Source organism: Coffea arabica, chromosome 1e (genome assembly GCF_036785885.1).
Source record: "Coffea arabica cultivar ET-39 chromosome 1e, Coffea Arabica ET-39 HiFi, whole genome shotgun sequence".
NCBI classification, from domain to species: Eukaryota; Viridiplantae; Streptophyta; class Magnoliopsida; order Gentianales; family Rubiaceae; genus Coffea; species Coffea arabica.
Window position 1 is genome coordinate 52,918,562 of NC_092311.1, and position 22,548 is coordinate 52,941,109.

The window sequence follows — 22,548 nt, forward strand, 5'->3', positions numbered from 1 at the left end:
CTGAAGCACAAAAGGTTATCCATTTCTACTTATTACGGCTACTGATTACTGATTAATAGTACACTGCTTAATGCGTTACCGTATTCGAATTGAATTTAAAAATTTTGAAATCGATAATTCGGAATTCAAAATTGAAATCGTATTTTTTGATTTCGAATTATGCAAATTTGGTTTGAATTCGATAATGACATTTTTCAAATCGAAATTTCTACTTCAATTTCAAATTCATTTTGCATATATATATATATATATATATATATATATATATATATATATATATATATATATATATATAATATTCACATATATATATGTAATATAACATTTATATTATAATAATAATTTTTATATTCTTGAATTTGATGATTCAAAATTCCAATTTCGATTCCAATTTCGTTTTTCATATATATATATATATAATATAATATTGATATAATAATAATAATTTTTATATTCCTGAATTCGGTGAAATCGAAATTTATCGAATTTCGAATTGAATTCTGAACAAATTCAAATTCGGAGTTGATGAATTCGAAATTTCGAATTTGGTCAGAAATTCCGATGCCAAATTTCTGAAAAAATTTCGATTTCAAAGTTCCGAATTACCGATTTCGATTTCGATTCACAACCCTAGCTAATGGGTCCGCGGCTGGTTCTATAATTAGTATAGTTTGTCCCCAATCCGACGTTGTCTAAAAAGTAAAACCACTTGTGCGTTATCTCCATTGGCGTCCCAAAAAAAAAATAAAATTAATTTGGCCAACTTTTGAGTGATTAATTGTTTTTCGTCATACTAAAGTATTACTACCCAAATAAGTAGCCAAGTTGACTCTTGCTTAATTGGCACTGCCAGATTCATCATCTAGGGTTTACGCACGTGAAGTTTACAAAGTTATACTAATTCAATTTCTATCTTTATTTAAGAGAGTACCAAAAAAATAAAAATAAAAATCTCAGGATGATGCAAAGGAGAAAGAGAGGGGACTTGAAATCGGAACAGGGCACCTTCACAATTAATTAAATTGAGACATTCCCTTACTGAGCTTAAAGGTTGCATGGAATATGCACAGATGCGACTCATCTCTAAACTGGTAAGCAAGGGATTCAAACCCAAGCAAATTCTGCTACTACCCCATTTCAATTCAATGTGGTTTTTCGTAGTTTATTGTTAATAATCCGACAGCTTAGCCGTAATCCATTGATCCGAAGAATCGTTTCGCTCTCACCCAAACCCAGTCATGATAGAAGCGGCAAAAGTGGCCGACGCCCAAGAACTTTTAGATGAGATGTACTCGACAGCTAAGAAAGAAAAGGTTGCTGAAGCATGAGAGTGACCAGAGCTGAAGCATCGCGACAAGAGATCAACCGATTCTAATTCTGATTTTTCTTTCAGTTCTTGCTTCTTTTCTTTAGAAAAATCACGAACTTGATGGACAGCTGACCTGAGTTTCTTCTCTGAGCCAATATTTAAGGCCCGCTTGACTTTCCAAATCAAAGGAAAGGGCGAACTGAATATGTGAGCCAATATTCAATGCTGCACATCTGCATTAGATATGGCAAGGCAAATTAATTAAGCATAAGAAATTACCTCAAATCCTTAACCTTTGGAACAATTTCAAAATAGCAACTGTTCAATTATAACTTCTAATCAACGGAATGTATACTGAATTCCTTATCGTACGGCAGAAGTAAAATTACAAGTAGCATTTTTTCCTGAGAAATTAGTCATTGCTATTTTTGGGGGAAAAATTTTTCAGTGGCGTTGACCAGATTTCACTAATTCTTTGCCGGTCGGTTTTCTAAGTAAGCTTGGACCGGACACCCAACCGATTTTCGGTTCATCAGTTGAACCAGCCAGCATCTGCATGGACCGGACATTGTTCCATTCCTTCTCACCCGTACAATAATATGCCCTAATTTGTTAGTAAGCACCAGATCAGCTCTCATTTCTTGAGCAAACTCCAACATGATACCTACAGCTACTCTCAATACATATGCACATAAGCACATACGGAAGCACCAGAACTTGCATCGTATCAATCAATCTCTTTCTACCCCCACTGCCCAGAACAAAATCAAGACCACGATGAAGGCCACGGAGCAGATAAAGATCATTGTAGAATTTCGTGCATGGCATCCAGGTAACAAAAGGAAGCTAACAGTTGGAGCTTCTCAGAATGGAGAAACCAACACAATGTGCATTGAATGAATCAGCCCGACTTCAAAACTACTCCGAGGACTTTTCCGCATTTACATAGTGCCCGAACTTTGCACTTGGGATCCTCGGTGACATGTTTTCTATGCCAACCCAATGCCACCAATAGTGTTGCGCCAAGTGTCATGTTATTATTTACACTTGTGTTAAACCAAGCCAACTTGAATTATTAGAAAATTAAAGTGTAAATAATAACATGACACTTGGCGCAACACTATTGGTGGCATTGAGTTGGCATAGAAAACATGTCACCAAGTGCGAACTTTGGGAGGCAATTAAAAACCATATACACAGTAAAATTGATCAATATCCAAATTCTCTTTATTTTATATAATTAAGGCTAATAGTCTTTTGAAAAAGAAAAGAAGGCTAATAGTCACATACTAATAACTCTAAAAAAAAGAAGGAAAAAAACCGTTGAAAGCCATTAATTTACGCATTAATTAAAGTACTAGTAAGTTACACTACACAATACAGAAATAAGTAATCTGATAGGTTCAGTCAATTGAAAAGTCAAATGACTATGACCGTAACAACACGTTCAACAGTATCCTACCCTCCCAAAAATTCTCACTGGGAAACCACCCTTCATCTTGGAGGTCAAGTACGCCATGAACACCGGCTCCACTCCTTCCTCTATTGCCGGCACCACCTTAAATCGCCGCAGGACACCAGCAACCACCCTCTTCATCTGCAGGAAAGCCATCTCCTTTCCAAGACAAATCCTTGGGCCAGCCTGAAATACAGGGTAGGTGTACGAGTCTTTACCAATAAAGTTCCACATTCCGCTCAGCCCATCCTTCTCCAACCATCTCTCTGGCTTGAATTCTGCCCAATCCGAACCCCACACGTCCTCTATCCTACCCATTGCATAGGGATGATAAGCCACCCTGGTGCCCTTCCTAACAACTGTCCCATCGGGCAATACATCATCCTCCGTTGCTTCTTTGGTATCTGTAGGAACCGGTGGGTAAAGTCTCATGGATTCGCAAAGCGAAGCATGCGTGTAAACCATGTCCTTCACTTCATCGTATACCGGAGATTCAGACTTTTCTTTGATTTCTTCTACGATTTTCTTCTCAACATTTGGGTTGCCAAAGACTAACCAGAAGAACCATGTTAATGCGGCAGAGGTTGTGTCTCGGCCTGCCAAGATAAAGCTGATAACAATGTCGGTGACGAAATCTTCATCGTAATTGCCTGAGCTTAAGAATCGTGACAAGAGATCAACTGAATCAATTGATGATTTTTCTTCCAGTTCTGCCTTCTTTTCTTTGATGATCTGCTTAGCAAATTCCCGAACTTGATGAACAGCTTCCTTAAGTTTCCTCTCTGATCCAACATTCAGAGCCCGTTTAACCTTCCAAATCAAGGGAACAGGGGAATAGAATCTTTGACTACTGATTCGCATGGCATCATCAAAAGCAACAGCAAATGCGGCCACCGGCAGGGATGGCAGCAAGTACGCAGGATCATACCCGAATGCTATCTTGCAGATGTTATCAAAAGCAAATCTTTGAAGAATGTCTTGAAAATCAAGAACAGTTTTGTTATCGGCGGCGGCGGCCAAAATTGGAACGAGACGTTCGGAGAGCTCCGTGTCCACCACGGTCTCAACAAATTTACGGAGCGACTTGGTGTTAAATTCGAGACTGGAGACTTGCCTTTGAAACTTCCAGTTGTCACCATCCGTATTGAAAATGCCTTCGCCAAGGAAATCCGACAGAGTTCTGCGGAAAACATCGCCCTTTCCATAAACATGGAAATGGGACTTGAGAAGGTGTTGCACTGTGGAGGGGTTTGCCGTCAAGACCATGCGGTGGCCCAGAGGACGGTGAAGGGTAAAAGTTAAATTGGGGGAGCTTCTCACAATGTCGGATGTCCATTGAACTCGCCTCTCGTTATTTGCCAATATTGAAAAGTATGAGCCGATCAACGGATATGATCTTGGGATTTTACTGGACTTAGATGCAAAGAGGTTTCTCACGAAAGTTTTGAAGTACACGAAGAAAAAGCAGAACAGAGGAATGAGGCATAAGAGAAGAGATGCTGAGAGCTCAAAGTTCGCCATTCTGAAGATGCAGTAGAAAATCAATCTTGAAATCGTTGGATTATGCAATTGGAGTTGGGAATGAGGAGCTGCCACCCAGTGGTGGTACAATTTATAGGTGGAGTGGTTGGCAACTCCCCGTCGTCCGCTTGCTGCTCGCGGCTTACCTTTCTGGATCGTTCTTTTCCTCTTTTCTTAGTTTTGAGTTTTAGTTGGGTTATTCTTTTCTGGAATTCTAGAATACAACGTTTAAATGAATACAACGTTTATCATACATTTATTCTGGAATTCTAGCTACTGTACTTTTCTCTACAAATAGGGATAAAACCCCTCCTCTATCAGTGATAGAAAACTGAAGTTTGGTTTAAATGAATAAAAGAATAGTACTCTTCTTATTTTTTTTTTATTCTGAACTCTTTAATTTTTTTTTGGCATATTACCCATCACATAAACAACTCGAATCTTACATTGTATTAGTATTAGTTTTATAGTAGTTGTGATAAAGTGTGGCTTTTCAGATTTTAAGGGGGTTAAAGTGTATATTTTAAGAAGTTAAGTGTTATTAAATTCAAATAAATAGATGTTTTGTTAATATAATAACCGAATATTAGATGTTTTGTATATAATAATTTACAGTTAAAATTGAGCATGTGTAAACAGTATAAGGTTAACATATAATTTATAATACTTAAAACCAAATATGCTTGCTTCCAATATATTGTTCACAAATATGTCATATAGTTCTTGACAATAAATTTCATATAGTTTCAAAATAAATTCTATTATTTTTATAACTTACGTGTTCTACATGGAGTTGACAACTTTTATTGTTTAACGGTCCTCGTCCCGTTACCAATTGGCTGGACGTGGGTTTTCTATGGGTCCCGCTTAGGTTTAACGGGCGTAACTTTCAAGTGTTTCTAATTTAATTGTGTGCGTGTGTGAGTTTCTTCCATTTCGGGAAAAAAAAAAAAGACAACTTTTATTGTTAGTTTTTTCATAAAGCAGTATAGATACGGTATAACAATTTTTTTTTGGGTAAAAATTCGATAGCAACGGTACAACAAAATTTTAGACAACTCTGAAAGAGAAATACCATTCAAACGGACCCACTATTGAGCTAATTACTTAGATTATTGGGCCTGTTTGGAAGTATAGTTTTTTAGCAAGTTTGTATTATACTAGTTTTTTAATAACTTTTACTACAGGAACTCCAAAAACTTATCAAAGTTTTTAGGGTTAATCCCATTTTATCCCCTTAAAGAATATCTCATTTCTCAGTTTACCCCCTAACCTTTAATTTTGCTCATTTAACCCCCTTTAGGACAAAATTGCCCTTGCACTATTTTGACTTTTCATTTACCTTGTTTTCATTTCTTTTATTTCTTTTTTTCTTTCTTCTTTATTTAATTCTTTCTCTTTCCCACAAAAATCTTCACCTTAATAATTGAAATTAAAAAAGAGAAATTGCAGATATCTATCTTCTCCTTAAATGATTAAAAAAATATTCAAATCACTTTCCTAAAATACAATTTTTTTAGTCTTTCAATTCTTTTAATTTTGGGTTTTCCTCTTTCCTTTCTAATTTCTCATTTTATTCTTAAGAAAATATCATAAAATGAAATTGTTTTCCTTTCTTTTATTTCTTTTTCTCTTTCTTCTCTCTTTCATCCTTCCCAATAGAAATTCCATTTCAACAAAAATTTTGTTTTGAGTTTGTAATTGCATATTTCCGGGTGAACGTTTAAAAAGTATCAAAAACTAATTTTGATTTTTTTGTGTGATGCCACGTGTCACAAATTTCAATTGATGATTATTAATCAAGTCACAATTTCATCTTAAGATATTTTCTTAGGAATAAAATGAGAAACTAGAAAGGAAAGAGGAAAATCCAAAATTAAAAGAATTGAAAGGCTAAAAAAATTGTACTTTAGGAAAGTAATTTGAATTTTTTTTAATCATTTAAGGAGAAGATAGATCTCTGCAATTTCTCTTTTTTAATTTCAATCATTAAGGTGAAGATTTTTGTGGGAAATATGAAGAATTAAATAAAGAAGAAAGAGAAAAAAAATAAAAAAAGGAAAACAAGGTAAATGAAAAGTCAAAATAATGCAAGGGCAATTTTGTCCTAAAGGGGGTTAAGTGAGTAAATGGGGTATTCTTTAAGGGGATAAAATGTGATTAACCCAAGTTTTTAACCTACACACTTAAAATATCCAAAACACAAAAAAAAAAAAAAATTTCCTTCCCCTTTTCTTCTTCTTTCTCCCCCACCACCACCTCCGTTGCCGCCCACCACCCCACCGCCGGTTCCGGCGCCGATCACCTCTTCCGGTGCCGGTCTTTTTTTTTTTTCCTTTTTCCCTCTTCTCCTCTTCCTCCCCTACAGCCCATTGTTTTCTAATTTTGCTTCTTCCACCGGTGTCCTCACCTCTAAATCTTCTTCTTCTTGCTGTTCTTGCTTCCACAGGGACCTAACGTGCAAAATCTTGAAAACCCAATTCCCTTTTTGCCCATCATGATCCAGCTCATCTTTTTTCTCATTATTATCGTCCTTTTCCTCCGTCAAAATTGGGACAACGTCTTTCACGAATATGGCAGCGTCATAACTGCTCTTATCTCCCTTAGGCCAGAGAAATCTAAATGGGTATCTAAAAGGGCAAAGGGGGGTGGCGGGGGAGAGGGGAGGAAAGGGATGGTGGGGAGAGGGGGGTGGCGGGCAGAGGGGGAAGGAAAGGGATGGTGGGCAAAGGGGAGAGGGGAGGAAAGGGGTGGCGGGGGAGGGAGAGGAGAAAAGCAAAAAAAAAAAAAAAGTTTGTATGTGTTTGCAGAGGCAGTTTCGGGAGAGGGGGAAGGGGAAGGGAGAAGAAGGGGGAAGGAATGAAGGAAAAGAAAAAAGAAAGAAAGAAAAAAATAAATAAAAAAGAAAAAAGAAAAAGAAAGAAAAAGGAAAAGGAAAAGGAAAAAAAGTTTTTTCATCTTACAAAAGTTTTTTTACAACATCTACAGTGATCTACAGTAAAATTTTATACAAACACCCAAAAACTCATCTTCCAAACCGACCCTAGTTTGAAAAAAAAAATCGCAAGAATAAGGTTATGATAGAGTTGTGGTATGAAAGTCAACCCTGCATCAAATTTTTTTTTTTAATTTCTGGGATAAGGGCTGACAAAGCTGGGCAGCCACGTGCAACTTTTTTCTAAAAAATAGAGCAAATTATCCGGTTGGTCACTAAACTTTTGCGATCGTCGAGTTTTGATCACTCAACTATTAAATGTCTGGTTTTAACCACTAAAATGTATAAAATTAAAACGCGAGACCATTCTGTTATATTTGGCCGTTAAGTTCGCAGATCTGTCTATCCGCGCGATTTTAAAGACAAAATACAGGGTCAATTTAGGAAGTTCAAATGAATTAAAAGCTGATGAGCAAAGCGGGGACATAAATATAACTGGAACTAGGCAAAAAATACGCAGTCAAATTGGGAGTTGAAGAAGCAAATAGTACAGATTACGAGGGCCCTCCAAATCTAATGCTCGATCGAAGCTTTTCTCTTCATCCCCTTCAATCACCTCAACCACTTTCTCAAGTCGCCAGTCGAAGAAGGTGAAATCTCTCCTGCTGTCAGACTCTTGGTGTAGCAAGATGAATAATTAGATTGCCGTTCAAACCCCAAATGCACTCCACAAGCACTTTTAAAGCTTGGGCTTCTCATATAATCTCTGTAGCTCGTGCCTGCACCATATGGGTCTGGGACAGGGAACAACAATCTCTTCTTTAGTAGATTCTGTTGCGGCCATGTAATTAGGCACCGCACTGGTCATGCCTCTGGATTGTTGGTGCAAGCTACCACCGCTGTACTGGTGGTAATTAGACCTCAGTGTTGGGGTTTGAGCTGTATGAACGCATCTTTCTTCCACTGCAGCATATCTAGGACTGGCGGAGCAGACTTGGAGAGGCCTTGTTTTGGACGGAGAAGGTGTGACAGAAGAGTGGAGAGATAGAGCTTGTTGGGTCGACCTATGAAGAGGGTAACAAGAGGTACAAGTGGATGTTGAACTTCCTATATTGACCCTTCCTTTTGTCTTGGAAATTGCGCAGACAGACATATCTGCGAACTTAACGGCCAAATGTAACAGAATGGCCTCGCGTTTTAACTTTATACATTTTAGTGGCCAAAACCAGACTTTTAATAGTTGAGTGACTAAAGCTCGACGATCGCAAAAGTTTAGTGGCCAACCGGATAATTTGCACTAAAAATATGATGGCTGTCGGCTTGACACAGGCTAACAACCATCATCAAAACTGGAAAAAAAAAGTGGGGATGTTAGATGATGGGTCCCTATTTTGATGGTTCCTGCAGTTGCTTCCAATATGATATGCGGGAATGGATTGTAGATTCTCCCTTCATCGGTTCTAGTTTTATTCAAAGTTAACCCACCAATCTCCATGAATTCAGTTTTGCAAACTCATTTGAATTCATTTTTGCTAACTAAGTTATCAATTTATACCATCATTTGCATCCATCATTAGTTTTAAATATTTACTTATAATGCTTAATAAGCTTAATTATTAATTTTTTTCATCCGTACTCTATGTCGTAAAATTACATACTATTTAATATTTGAATAATAAGAATATAAAAATTTGAACTAAGTATTATAAAAATTAACATAAAAATTTAATGCAAATTTTTGAACCCCTAGTATTTTTTTTTCATGTGTAAATTTAATATTTCATTTTGGAAAGGTAGGAAAAGACGTTAAAATTTGTCATAAATTAGTAATGCTGAAAAATGAACAAATTAACAAACTAAAAGAAAATAAAATGATAAGATAAAACCGACAAATAATAATAATGATAAGGAGCACAATAGCTGGACGTAATAATTTCCGTAGTATAGTGCAGCTGTTGCAAAAAAATTGTAAGGTTGGTATAGTAGTTAAATGGACAAAAATGATTTATGCTAATACACCATTGTATATCAAAAGTTTTTTTTTTTTTTCGAAAAAAGCAAAAGATTTTCAATTGCCAAGCATTTGGTTACAATCTTGGATTATTTAGATATCAATATCAGACTTAGGGTTGCAAACGAACCGAGCCGCTCGCGAGCGGCTCGAGTCAAGTTCAATTCGAGCTCGAACTCGAGTTCAAAATATTAAACTCGTTAGTTCGTGAGTCGGCTCGCGAGCTCGAGTATATATATATATATATATTTTTTATTTTTTTATTTTAGCGGCTCGAGTCAAGCTCAATTCGAACTTGAACTCGAGTTCAAAATATTAAGCTCGTTAGCTCGTGAGCAGGCTCGCGAGCTCGAGTATATATATATATATATTTTTTTTATTTTTTTATTTTAAGTATATATATATTTTTTATTTTTTTATTTTAAGTATATATATTATATATATTTTTTATTTTTTATTTTTTTAGAACTCGAGCTCGAGTTTGAAATTGTCAGCTCGTCGAGTTCGAGTTCGAGTTCAATGAAATTATGTCGAGACTCGACTCGATTAGGTCAAAACTCGACTCGATTCGACTCGTTTGCAGTCCTAATCAGACTAGAATGCATCAAGAGTAATAATGGAAGCAGAACAATTCATCATGAAGTTTGTAAGCTTCCAATATCTGACCCATTGCCAGAGTCTTTTTTTTTTTTTTCGCTTTTCATGTCAGCAGCCATGTTATTTGTTTTTAAAAAGTTGCATGTGGGCTGCTGGGATTTTGTTTTTTTTTGGCTGCTGGGCTTACATAGTTTCGTACCACAATTATTCTTGCGGTTTTTCTTTTTTTGAACAATAATCTGAGCAATTAGCCCCACTATTGCAAGGGAAATTTCCTTTCAGCAACCTTGCCGGGTCCCTATTTTGGAAACTTTGTTTGTGCAAACAATGACAGAGGTATTGTCCATACTCTTATCATTTTAGATTAGCCAATACTTCGAAATTTCTTTTGTAACCAGACTAATAAGACAGTTAGATTCAATCATTCATCATAGGATTCTCAAAGTCGATTACACGTCAATGTAGTTTTAAGCCTATGCATTTTTTAATACTTAAAAAAAGTGGTTTGTGCCTTTAGCATAAAAACATGAGTTTCGAGGTATAACTTTATAGCATCATTATAGCATCATTTTGTTATAGAGAAATTATTTGGTGGAGTAACAAACAATATAGTTTTTTAGAAGTTAGATGCTGGGTCAATGTAGCCTAGATTTTGCACTAGAAAAAGTTAATTCAATTTAGTTGAATGACAATGCGACTATTTTCTAACATAAATGAAAATTGTTGAACGTTACCTAAGGTACTGTTTATAATAAACTTTTCTTATATTCGAATAAACTAAAAGTATTATTGTTTACAAAATGTCTCGTTGAAGGAGGAGTTCAGATATTAATGTTTTGAAATAAATATACAAGCTTAGAGGCCCCCTGCCTTCTCTCTACTTCTTTAAGTTCCGTCCTCCATTGTCGGAAAAATTTTAAAAATAAAAAGGGGAAACACCGAGGGGAATAAATTTCCTCTAAGCTTGAACATCTTTTGCATTAACTTCAAGTTTAGAAACTTTATCTCTTAATTTACCTTTAATGAACTTTAAATTTCTGTAGCGGTCAACTCGTCTAAATATGTTGAATAAGTATTTATTATACTGTAATTTATAAATAGATGGCGTGTCTGTAGATAGTAGATTACGTGTAATAGTTGGTACTTACTACTTGATAATGGGTGTAATCTAAACCAGGGAAGAAGATGAGATAGCGCAAGTGCGGTCGTCAGCCATATTGTGCCCTTTCCTGATTCGTATACTGGTCAGGAGAACCTAAGGAGGCTTGACTAGGGCTGTGTTCGAGTCGAGTCGAGTTCGAGCAGTGACTCGAGGTAAAATAACTAAGCTCGAGATCGAGCTCGCCGTTATGTTACTCGAGTTCGAACTCGAATTCGAGTTTAATTAAATGTAATCAATTCAAATCAAGTTCAATCGAGCTTATTCGAGCTCAATCATCAAGCTCACGTAATAAAAATTAATATTTTATATATTATTTTAAATAAGGATATTATTGACATTTCACAATGATAAAAATTAAAATATATATTATAAAAAACTCGATTAGGCTCGTCGAGATTTCGAGTGCAAAATATTGAAGCTTAAACTCGACCCGTTGCTTCTATCAAGCAGCTAGAACTCGAGCTCGAGTTCGATCAATCGCGAACTCGAGTCAAGTTACTCGATTCAGTAGTAGCCCTAGGCCTGACTAGATAAGGGAATGTTATGACACAATTTTTGAATTTTTTTTTACTGTAAATGGGATTTAAATCCCATTTACAGCCCAAAGAGAGACTTAAAGTCCCTTCGTGCTGGCCACTGAACCAACCGCTGGCTTAGTGGTTGTATACAGGTCAATACCTTAGTGGGGTGTTTTCATGCATACCGAGCAAACGTTCAAGTAATTTAACTTCCTCTCTATGAATTGAAACTTAGTAGGTTAAGGTTCAAACTTCTTCTGTACTTGAAGCCAGATTTGAAACTAGTGCACCTCTTTACTTTATTTTAGAATTGGAATTTTCTCCCTTAATTCAGTTAGACCCTCCGCTCACAAGGATTAGAGCGGTCTCTAATGTAGTAGGTTGGTGTAGGAGTTACGGGTTTTTTTTTTTTTTTTTGTCTACACGGGGGTGTCCGGGTCAATTCTTACGGGGCCCGACTAATCCCCTGCGGCCTGGCCAGGCGCCCTAGCCCAGCCCAAGCACGATATGTGCGCGGAGGAATCCAGCAGAGCAGAGACTCGAACTTGGGACCTCTCGGTCACCGGTGGGAGGTGCTATCGCTGGACCATTCACGCGGGATCGCGTAGGAGTTACGGGTTGATCGAGAAAAAAAAAATTGATCAAGTCTAAGATGTTTACGTGTCCAACTACGCTGGTCAATTCGTCATTGATGACGCTGGATCGTGACGCACAAAAGGTCATCATCCATTCCTACTTGCGGCTACTGATTAATACACTGCTTATTGCGTTATTGGTCAAAGCTAAGACCTCAAGGGGTCCGCGGCTGGTTCTAGAGAAGAAGATCTGAGTTGCTAACCTTCAGCACCAGATTTCTACCCATAAAGATTGAGTGATGGACGACCGTACGTAACATGAAGCCCACCAAAATCTTCGTTTTCATCCTTTTTGTGTAACAATCCCACAAGTTTTCTAGATCTAAGACCCAAGATGCATCCAGGCCCAATGTCTTGTTCGTTTGTTTATCTACGTCTCTTTACTTTCTCTAATTATCTTTCTTTTTTTTTTTGAATTCTATAATTAATTATTCATATTTATTCTCTTCCTTTTAGAATTATATAGTAATTAGTTATCCACATCCATTTATACAATTTGTATCATTCTAAGTAAGTAAGGGGAGAGTCACTTAGGGTCTGTTTGGTTGGAAGTAAAATATTTTCCTTGGGAAAATATTTTTCGTGGAAGTAATTTTCCATGAAAATCATTTCCCTTTCATCATTTTCAGGTGTTTGGTTAGCTTATTGAAAATATTTTCTTACTTCATTTTTCTAGTGTTTGTTTAACTTTTGAAATATTTTCACTTTTATCTCTATCTTTACTTTCTACACATTATAACTACATACTTCTTCCCATACAAAATAAGAAAATTTATCTCATTGTTTAACTTTAAAAAATCTTGGAGAAATGTATATATGAATAAAAAATATCTCCTTAAGCAATAAACAAATTGCTGGTCATTTAGTGTCAAATATCAATCACATGCAATGCTTATTGTGACATATATCTTGCACTCTTACTGCTGAAAGTTTCTCTAGAAAAGAATGTCCCTATTATACATAATTAATTACTAGCATAGGATGAGCAGGATGAGGTTTTTTTTTTTTTTATTTTGAATATACTAGGGGAAGGGTTGGGTTGGGTTGGGTGGTACGGGGGAGGGAGTGTAAGGAAGAGGTCTTGGGTTCGAGTCCTCCTGTTTACACTAAAAAAAAAAGAACATACTACAAGTTATTTTTAGTAAGTTTGGAACATACTACAGGCGGGATGCATGCATTTCGGAAAACAACTTCAGTAAGTTTGGAAGGGAAGTTGTTTTCCATAAGATGAGTGAAAATATTTTACATAGGAAAATATTTTCAGTAACTTTTGTGCAACCAAACACGGGAAATTAGGAAAATATTTTCCTGGAAAACATTTTCACCCGAAACAAACGGACCTTAATGACAATAGTATTATATGTAGTTAGGTAGACGTATAAATATTCTACTAACATATATTACTAGTATAACATATGCATCCAGAAAAATAACTCCACAGACTGCTTCCTGCTTGTTACTAATTCAACGTAAATTCATTCTCCAGAGTCCTCACAGGGAAACCGCCCATCATCTTGGAAGTCAGTCAGGCACGAGATGAACACCGGCACAGCTCCGCCTTCATGCATGGCGGGCACCACCCTGAATTGGCGCAACACTCCACCAACAACCCTCCGCATTTGCAAGAAAGCCAATTCTTTCCCGAGACGAATTCTGGGTCCAGCCTGAATTACAGGATAATTATACATGAATCTTTACCCACAAATTTCCATTTTCCAGGAGACAATGCATCCCTCTCCAACCACCTCTCGGGCCGGAAGGATTCCCAATCCGACCCCCGCACAGCCTCCAGTCTCCCCATTGCGTGAGGATGGTAGCTAACCCTGGTACCCTTCCTCACTACCGTCCCACCTGGCCAAACATCCATTTTTTGCCGCTTCCTTCGTATCCACGGGAACTGATGGATACAGTCTCGTATAAAATGAGATTCATACTTCTCTCTGATCTCTCCCAGAGTTCTCTTTTCAACCTCTGGGTGGCTGAACACTAACCAGAAGAGCCATGTCAATGCAGCAGATGCGGTGTCCCGACCGGCTAAGACAAAGCTTATCGCGATATCGGTCACGAAACTTCCATGAGAGTGACCAGAGCTGAAGCATCGCGACAAGAGATCAACCGATTCTAATTCTGATTTTTCTTTCAGTTCTTGCTTCTTTTCTTTGATGATTTCCTTAGCAAAATCACGAACTTCATGGACAGCTAACCTGAGTTTCTTCTCTGAGCCAATATTTAAGGCCCGCTTGACTTTCCAAATCAAAGGAAAGGGCGAACTGAATATGTCCCTGCTAATCCGAGTTGCATTTTCGAAAGCAGCCGCAGATTTGGCCTCTGGGAGAGATGGCAACAGATGCTGAGGATCGTACCCGAAAGCTATTCTGCAGATGTTATCAGATGCAAATCTCTCAAGTATGTCTTGGATGTGATCTTGGGAGCCCAGAGCTGGACTTGCTTGTAAAAGTAATTTTGATCATCTTAATGTTCAACATTGTTTGTAAATTTAGTAGTACAAGAACAATGTGGATGGTTTACCTTGTTATATATGATTGGTTCTACACTGCGTTGCTGCTGCAGCTAGCCACTTATATATATATAGTTGCATTTATATCATTGCCAGAATTGTCTAGTTAATTTCACCAGTTTCCACTCTTCTGGATTTCTTTCTTAGTTTTCTATTAGCTAAAGTCTCCACTAGTCTCTCTTCGGGTCCCAACTTTCACTACTTGGAACTTAACTCTGCCCTTGCGTCATTGCATGTGTAATACCTTGCAACCTTCGGACTTATGTGAAGTAATTTATCTCTTGATCTTGGAGTCAATAATTCTAATGGTCAATTGTGCATTTTCAAGGTTGATTAAGATTCTTATTATTCTTGTTGCTATTAGAAAGTTTTTTACTCCGTTCATGTCAATCATAGGATTAGGGAAAAGATTCAACTTCTGAATGCAACACAATGCTGCACATCTGCATTGGATATGGCAAGGCAAATTAATTAGGCATAAGAAATTACCTCAAATCCTTAACCTTTGGAACAATTTCAAAATAGCAACTGTTCAATTATAACTTCTAATCAACGGAATGTATACTGAATTCCTTATCGTACGGCAGAAGTAAAATTACAAGTAGCATTTTTTCCTGAGAAATTAGTCATTGCTATTTTTGGGGGAAAAAATTTTCAGTGGCGTTGACCAGATTTCACTAATTCTTTGCCGGTCGGTTTTCTAAGTAAGCTTGGACCGGACACCCAACCGATTTTCGGTTCATCAGTTGAACCAGCCAGCATCTGCATGGACCGGACATTGTTCCATTCCTTCTCACCCGTACAATAATATGCCCTAATTTGTTAGTAAGCACCAGATCAGCTCTCATTTCTTGAGCAAACTCCAACATGATACCTACAGCTACTCTCAATACATATGAACATAAGCACATACGGAAGCACCAGAACTTGCATCGTATCAATCAATCTCTTTCTACCCCCACTGCCCAGAACAAAATCAAGACCACGATGAAGGCCACGGAGCAGACAAAATATCATTGTAGAATTTCGTGCATGACATCCAGGTAACAAAAGGAAGCTAACAGTTGGAGCTTCTCAGAATGGAGAAACCAACACAATGTGCATTGAATGAATCAGCCCGACTTCAAAACTACTCCGAGGACTTTTCCGCATTTACATAGTGCCCGAACTTTGGGAGGCAATTAAAACCATATACACAGTAAAATTGATCAATATCCAAATTCTCTTTACATAGATCCCAACAAAATTTTCTAAAATCAAAGACATGATTAACCTGCTAAACTCACACTTCGATTCAGCTCAACGTGGAAAACAAAGCTTTACCCAGATTTCAGGAAAAACAAAACAAAATTGCAGTTGGGGATTTGCATTCGTTCAAATAAGACATTCCTGATCCCAGCTATCCCTCGCTTTAATAAAAATTTAGTTTGGCACTTTTGAACAAACCTTGTGTTTACGGCAGACCAGAATGTAACTGAAATCCTGTATGTCACGGATTCCAGCAATGATACTGATCATGTTTCTCTGTCCAGCTCCTGCAATTCTGCATGCATCTGGAAAACTTAGATTCTTGAAGACATCAAACTTTGTAACAAGAAGCATATAGAGCTAAAGGAATTTGCAGTAATATTTGTTCCAACAACCAGAGAAGTTCATAAAGGCAAAGCATGCATATTAAAATCAGTTATCTTGCGACCAAATTGATAAAAGAAATGTAAAATCTCATCCATTCATTTTATATATATAAAAAAGAATATATAATTCCAACAAATAATTGCATTCGAGTTCCAACAAAAATAGGAAATCTTGTAGGAAGAGTAGGAATAAACATCACGGACAATAAATTTTGAAAATTGTCATCTTCTTGATTCCGATGCATCTCTTTAAAGTCAAACTATGACATTATAATGCAAAACCTTTCAATTTAGTAGCCAAAAATTTTTGAATGCCATGGTGTTTGTAACCCGATTTGTTGCCTAGAAAAGTAATAATGTGATGCACAATTTTTTTTTTGTGGGGTTAATTCGAGAATCTATCGCATAAATTAGACTCACTATCTTTGCTGAATAACTTATCCACTGACATATAAATTGATACTTGGAAACAGTAAAATATGTACTCACTGGCACATTGCAGGACAAAGTGGAGACAAGTAAACATTTGTTAGCCTAGCCAACCATTATGGCAGGGATGGTAGATTACACTTCAGGCCTAGACATTAGTTAACCTAGCACTTATTATTAGCCAAGCATAATGCTTCATGCATAAAATATACTTTCCTAGTACTTAAACAGAATATGCAACTCAGAATATCGGTATCATGATATCACTTACTTCGCAAGTGGGGCATAGCAGCCTCAAGGGATGGATAGGCACCTTTTCTTGAACTCAATTTTACGTAGTTCTTGTAATTGATAAGCTATCTCCTGAATAAACTGCAATCCATCATTCCCATTCCGGAGTGAGTTCAAAGCATGCTTGATAATATCCCAGTCCATCTCAAGTGCTTCCAACCTGCTTTTAAGGTCAATAAATTCACTCTCAAAGGTATCTAATTTTCTTACACCTCCATTTGTGGATAAATTTTCCTGGCTAACATCCAGATAATCACTTTCTTCACAAAGAAGTTGATTTTCTTGAACTAATTTAGCAGACACATCCCCCCCAGAGATTCCATTTGGTGCACACAAATCATTATGCAATGACAATGCACACTCTCCTTTTTGATGGCTTATCTGAGTTTGAGTATCATAAGGCAGCTCCTCATCATCATCAACCCTTTTGGTTGCATGTTCAGCATATTCGCCATTTGCCAAGTTTATATGCACCCAATTACTAGAAATATGATGAAACTTCTTCTCTAACTTTTCCAGACAAAGCGAAATATATAGTTTTTCATCCTCAAAATCCAGCTCTGAGTTACTTAACTGTCTAGGTTTATCACTTCCTTTCAATGCATTGTCAGATTTTGAATCATCAGTGGCAATGTCGCCATTTTCAACGGGAAGCAGATGATATTTCTCAGCTGTCTTGCTTTCTGCTTTAGCATTGCTGGTTTCTTTACAGTGATAATCTATCTCAGGTCCTTCTAAAATATTATTCCTATATATCTCTACTTCAGCTTCCAAATCTTGCACCTCTTTCTCTCTTTCAGCAAGAAGATCATTAGCCTTTTCCAGTGCCTCCATATCATATTCTGCCTGCTCCTCCATCATTCTTAAGTACTGCAACGCTTCCATATGTAGTGCTGCCTTTTCCTCTTGCAATCTTGTGATCATGGCCATTGCCTGGTTTGCAGCTATTGCAGCAGCATTTCTTTCTTCTTCCAATTCCTTAAACATAGCTTTCATGCATCTCCTGTCATAGTCAACCTGTTGTTTTAACCTTTCAAGAAGAGTTTCACCCTCAATTTCTTTGACACTGATTCCATCCAGAGATTCATGATCAGAATCATGTCTTTCCAATGCAGCAGCCATTTGAACCATATCTATTGCATCAGAGCTCAAAGAATCACTTTTTAGGAGGGCATCACAATGAGCTCTGGGACTTCTGTCTTTTGGTGATAGGTCCACATTCGACGAAGATATTTGTGAAGGTGATCTCAGAGCTTCTTCTACTCTTCCAGAATCATTGGTTTTATGTGGCTCTGCAAGGACATCAGGTTCCGGTTTTTGTTTATTAGTAGAAGCTGATTTGTTGGCTGAGTTGACATTCCTGGACATTGTAGGATTACAATCATCTGTAAATCCTGCTCCTATTTTGTGCTTAGCAAGTGAGCTGTTCCCATTCACACTGCAGCCTGTCGCCTCTGCCGCTGTAAGCCATTGGCCAGATCAGAGATAAGCCAAATGCAACAAGATAAATGCATTGAGCAAACTGATTTTAGAGTATCATCAGGAGCTATTCAGAATGAAAGTGCAAAACACTCACCCACCCCCCCCCCCCCAAAGAAAAACACGCTCCATGCTGGTGCGCAGACAGATGCAGGCGCATGCACAACCACACCGAGAGAGAGAGAGAGAGAGAGAGATAACTTCCACTTACACTTCTCAGAAATTTTCACGACATTGGATGATGAAAGAACACTGTTAAGTGAAAGAAGCTCGGAGAGTATAGACAGGTCGGAAGGTTGTGGGAAAGCAGCAATTGGCTTGTCTTTCTCTACTGACTGGGGAATATCATCCAATGAAACAAGCTCTGGCAATGCAGCAGAAGTAGTAGGCTTTGGATTGGATTGTATCCAATTAAGTTCTTCCAAACCATGCTTCATAAAAGCACCTGATTCCAAGTGACCAACATGGTTGGCCTCACTTGATTCAAGCTGCACGGGTTGATCAAGAAGTGAAGGCAGTGGTTCAGGAGTTTGGCAATTCTGGTTTACTGGAATTGAATCACCTGCTAGTGCCTTAGGCACTTTTCTTGTAACCAATTGGATGTTAGATTCTGCCCCAAAATTATTGTTTCCATGAGATGTTGAAGTTGCATCGTCATCATCAGAAAATGGGACCTCTGACTCTGAATCAGAAGTAATCTTCAACTCTGTGTAACCCACGTGAGACAGAGAGTCAACACAAGTACTCCCACCAGGACAAGGGGCCGATGGCCCTGAAAACTTATCCCTTAATCTCTTCAGGCTATCACGACGGCTGAAACGACTACGACCTGGCACACGAGGTAATGGAGGTTTGACATTGGCTTTAGAAGCACCATATCCAACTGGGGCAACCTCGAGCAACCTTTGAGCATTTGATTTAACTCTTAATATCTTGTTGCAACAAGAGCAGGTCCTTGGACCTGAAGAATCAGAGATGACACTCTTGTTCAAAAGAAGGCTCTTCAGACCAGATTCGTCAGTATCTACCCCTAGTTTCGCAACCAAAAACCGGCACGATTCTGAATTAGATTTGCTCCTCCTAGCCAACGACATGAGACAGTCTTCACACGTGGTATCAACATCAGCAAGTTTACAATGGTTGTGACAGTACACTAAAGATGATATCTCTTCTCTGTGATTGCAACATAATAAACTCCGATAGTATCCATGTTTATTTATCCCAAAAACATGCTCAATCCTAGAGCACAGCAGACATGGTGTTTGCAAATTGCAGTAATGCGCAAATTTTGTTAGCAAATATGACAGAGTAGCATCAACAAACAGCATAAATATGAGGAACCATTCACAAGCTGCAGAAGTTAAGAGAGTCATAAATCTACGATGATTTCTCAGCCTAACAGATGAATTCCCCATGGCAGCCATTCTCAGGAGAACAAATCTCGATATCACATTAAGTTTCCAACTTGATCATACCAGTAACTAGAGCTCAGTAACACCGAAAGTCCTGATTCCTCAAGCAAATATCAATCAATTCCTCGTGTGATGGCACACTGTAAACCTTGCAAGAAAATAAAAGCCGTCAGGACAACCCTAAATTCATTGTTCAAGTACAAGAATTGTACCCAATCGTCGTACACTAGCCAAAACATAAACTTAGGTATTAATATCTGGGGAAAAAAAAGGTTATATCCATGAACCAATATCACAAAAAGCATCAAAATTTGAATTGCAGGTTGATCAAAGAGTGATCATTAGAAGCGCAACCCTAAGTTTATCAGTTCAAAATGAATCAAGGGGGATCAAATACACGAGTAAATTTGCAGGGAACTAATGCAAACAATGTACATTGGGGCCATATCTAAATTAGCCCAAGAGGGCAGAAAGAAAGTGGAATTTGTGAGATAGATTCTTAAAGCAAAAAAAAAAAAGAAAAGAAAAAAAGAGAGAGAGTGAGAGAACTTTCCTTCAAGAAAGATTGTGCACTGTAACAACATAAAAATCGATTGTGAGATTAAACAAAGCAATAGAGGAGATAATTCAAACCTGGTTACGGTGGAATTGATGATGGAGAAAGAGGAACAGGAGGAGGAGGAGGAGGAGGAGGAGGAGGTGATGGACATCAGATGATGGCGATCACCATCATTAGTCATGATAATGATTTATGAGGGGTGCGTGGGGGGGAAAATAGGAAATTAAACGGATAAAAATGAAAAATGAATCAATGATCCCGCAAAAATTACATGGAGGTCCCTGCCCCGGAAATTGACTGACCGTTGAAACCAACTGAATTTCAGTTTCCCACTTTGTAGTCGGCTGCTTAAAACCTAGGCTCCGATAAGGGGAAAATAAAGGGAAAAAAAAAAAAAAAAACCCCTCCTTATTCTGTCAGTGTAAGCTTTTACTTTCTCCTTTTTTGACTTTTTAAATTTTTTATCGGAGAAAGGAGGCGTGGGCGGGGCCAATGGGTTTCCAAGTAAATTTACTGGGCACCTTTTGTTTTTCTTATTTTTTTTCTTGGAAAAAAAAATACGCAATATACAAAGGGTGCTCATAAAGTTGCAATCATGGACTACCAACATGTACATCTATTTCTACGTGGCATATTCGTGAAAAGTGAAATGATATATTTTTTAAATTTTTATTTGAAAGTATTAATCAAGTAGCTATAAGGTCTTCGTTACGATTTTTAAGTTCTTTAATTCCCATTTATCCATTGTAAAGTTTGGAATCTCCAAAATGCATGAGTCCTTTCTTTTAGGGAAAAGAGTCCCAATAGCCCTTTAACTATTAGTCAGGTGAACTTTTGGCCCTCCAACAATTAAGAGTAAATCTTTGGCCCTCGATTTATTGAAAGTGCAAAATATTGGACCTTCTGTCAAATTCACTCGTTAAGATTGACGGAAACTAACACCATATGAAACTTATGCTAAAATATGAAGGGCATTTTAGTCTGTCCACCAACTTTCTATTTGGTAAAAAGGGATTTCTTCCCCAACGAAAAGCTATAGGAAGAAAATCTCCCTGGCAGCTGAAGCTTTAGTATGATTTAAGCAAAGCTTCTCCGACATAAATTAAGCAATTCCCAATAGTAGGTTACTAAAGTTGCAAGCTTTAGATCTATGAACCTTTCGTGCTCTGACAGTCATAAGAATTTAGACGGAATCACCCCCACTTATGCAGCAGTTTAGCTAAAACTTCCAAGGAACACCATCGTCACGCTATGTACTGGCTCCATTATTGTTGTTGTGAAGCATTTTCTTTGACATGAATTTCTTTGACATGATAGCAGAAGAGAGGAGCTAGAGATTGAATAGCTTAATTATTTCTTGAATTGACTTTGGGGGGGGGGGGGGAGTGAGGAGGAGAAGTTGGGAAGGAGGAGGCGGCCCAAGTTGGATTTGGTGAGGAAGGAGTGGAGGGAACATCATGTGGCAATTATGGTGGACTAATGGGGCAGAGGCTAGAGAGAGCTTTTTGGAACCGGTAGATACCAGAAGATCAAGAAACCTTAACTTCAGCCAAAATCAACACCAACCCATCTCAGAAACAGATCCAACCCCTTCACTCGTCGACTCAAATCGCTCAAAATCAACCATTTCCTCTTGGAACCTGTAATTCCCCGGCGGAAGCTTCAAGAGATGTGCACTGGTGATGATGGTTGACGAATTGCAGGAGCTTCCAACCACTTGCGGTGGAGGGAGAGAGAATGGTAGAAGGCAACAATTAAGTTAAACTGATTTTTACTCTTTTTTACTAAGTGGATGACAGCTTGAACTAAAATGCCCCTTGTATTTCGGCATGCATCTCACGTGGTGTTGGTTTCCATTAGTTTTAACAGCTAAACTTGACAGAAGGTTTAACTTTTTACACTTTCGATAGATCGAGGGTTAAAATTTGACTCTTAATTATTGGGGGACCAAAAGTTCACCTGACTAATAGTTAGAGGGCCAATGGGACTCTTTTCCCTTTTTTTTATTATGAAGAGTTTTAAATGCACTGCTGCTTTCTTATGATGAATTTTGTTGTTTAATAACAAGAGCAATTCAAAATA

At 37.7% G+C, this 22,548-nt stretch overlaps 2 protein-coding genes and 1 pseudogene across 4 annotated transcripts; all 3 read right to left on the minus strand.

Moving 5' to 3' along the window:
* Window positions 1-2,632: 2,632 nt before the first annotated feature.
* Window positions 2,633-4,564, minus strand: LOC113715431 (cytochrome P450 94A1-like). Its single transcript, XM_027239625.2, has one exon. It carries the CDS (start codon window positions 4,284-4,286, stop codon window positions 2,757-2,759), a length of 1,530 nt encoding a protein of 509 aa, XP_027095426.1. The 5' UTR covers window positions 4,287-4,564; the 3' UTR covers window positions 2,633-2,756.
* A 9,039-nt stretch (window positions 4,565-13,603) lies between these two features.
* LOC113696230 (cytochrome P450 94A1-like) lies at window positions 13,604-15,679 on the minus strand (annotated as a pseudogene).
* A 105-nt stretch (window positions 15,680-15,784) lies between these two features.
* LOC113715412 (probable myosin-binding protein 4) lies at window positions 15,785-20,786 on the minus strand. Of its 3 annotated transcripts, none has more exons than XM_027239614.2 (4): window positions 20,541-20,786; window positions 18,707-20,055; window positions 16,997-18,476; window positions 15,785-16,215 (listed from the first exon to the last, which is right to left on the minus strand). In XM_027239614.2, exons 2-3 carry the CDS (start codon window positions 19,917-19,919, stop codon window positions 17,020-17,022), a joined length of 2,670 nt encoding a protein of 889 aa, XP_027095415.1. In that variant the 5' UTR covers window positions 19,920-20,055; window positions 20,541-20,786; the 3' UTR covers window positions 15,785-16,215; window positions 16,997-17,019. The 3 variants fall into 3 exon arrangements, with proteins under 3 accessions (XP_027095415.1, XP_027095409.1, XP_027095402.1); XM_027239608.2 differs by having other exon boundaries at window positions 15,785-16,205; window positions 18,707-20,047; window positions 20,541-20,785; XM_027239601.2 differs by having other exon boundaries at window positions 15,785-16,205; window positions 20,541-20,785.
* Window positions 20,787-22,548: the final 1,762 nt, after the last annotated feature.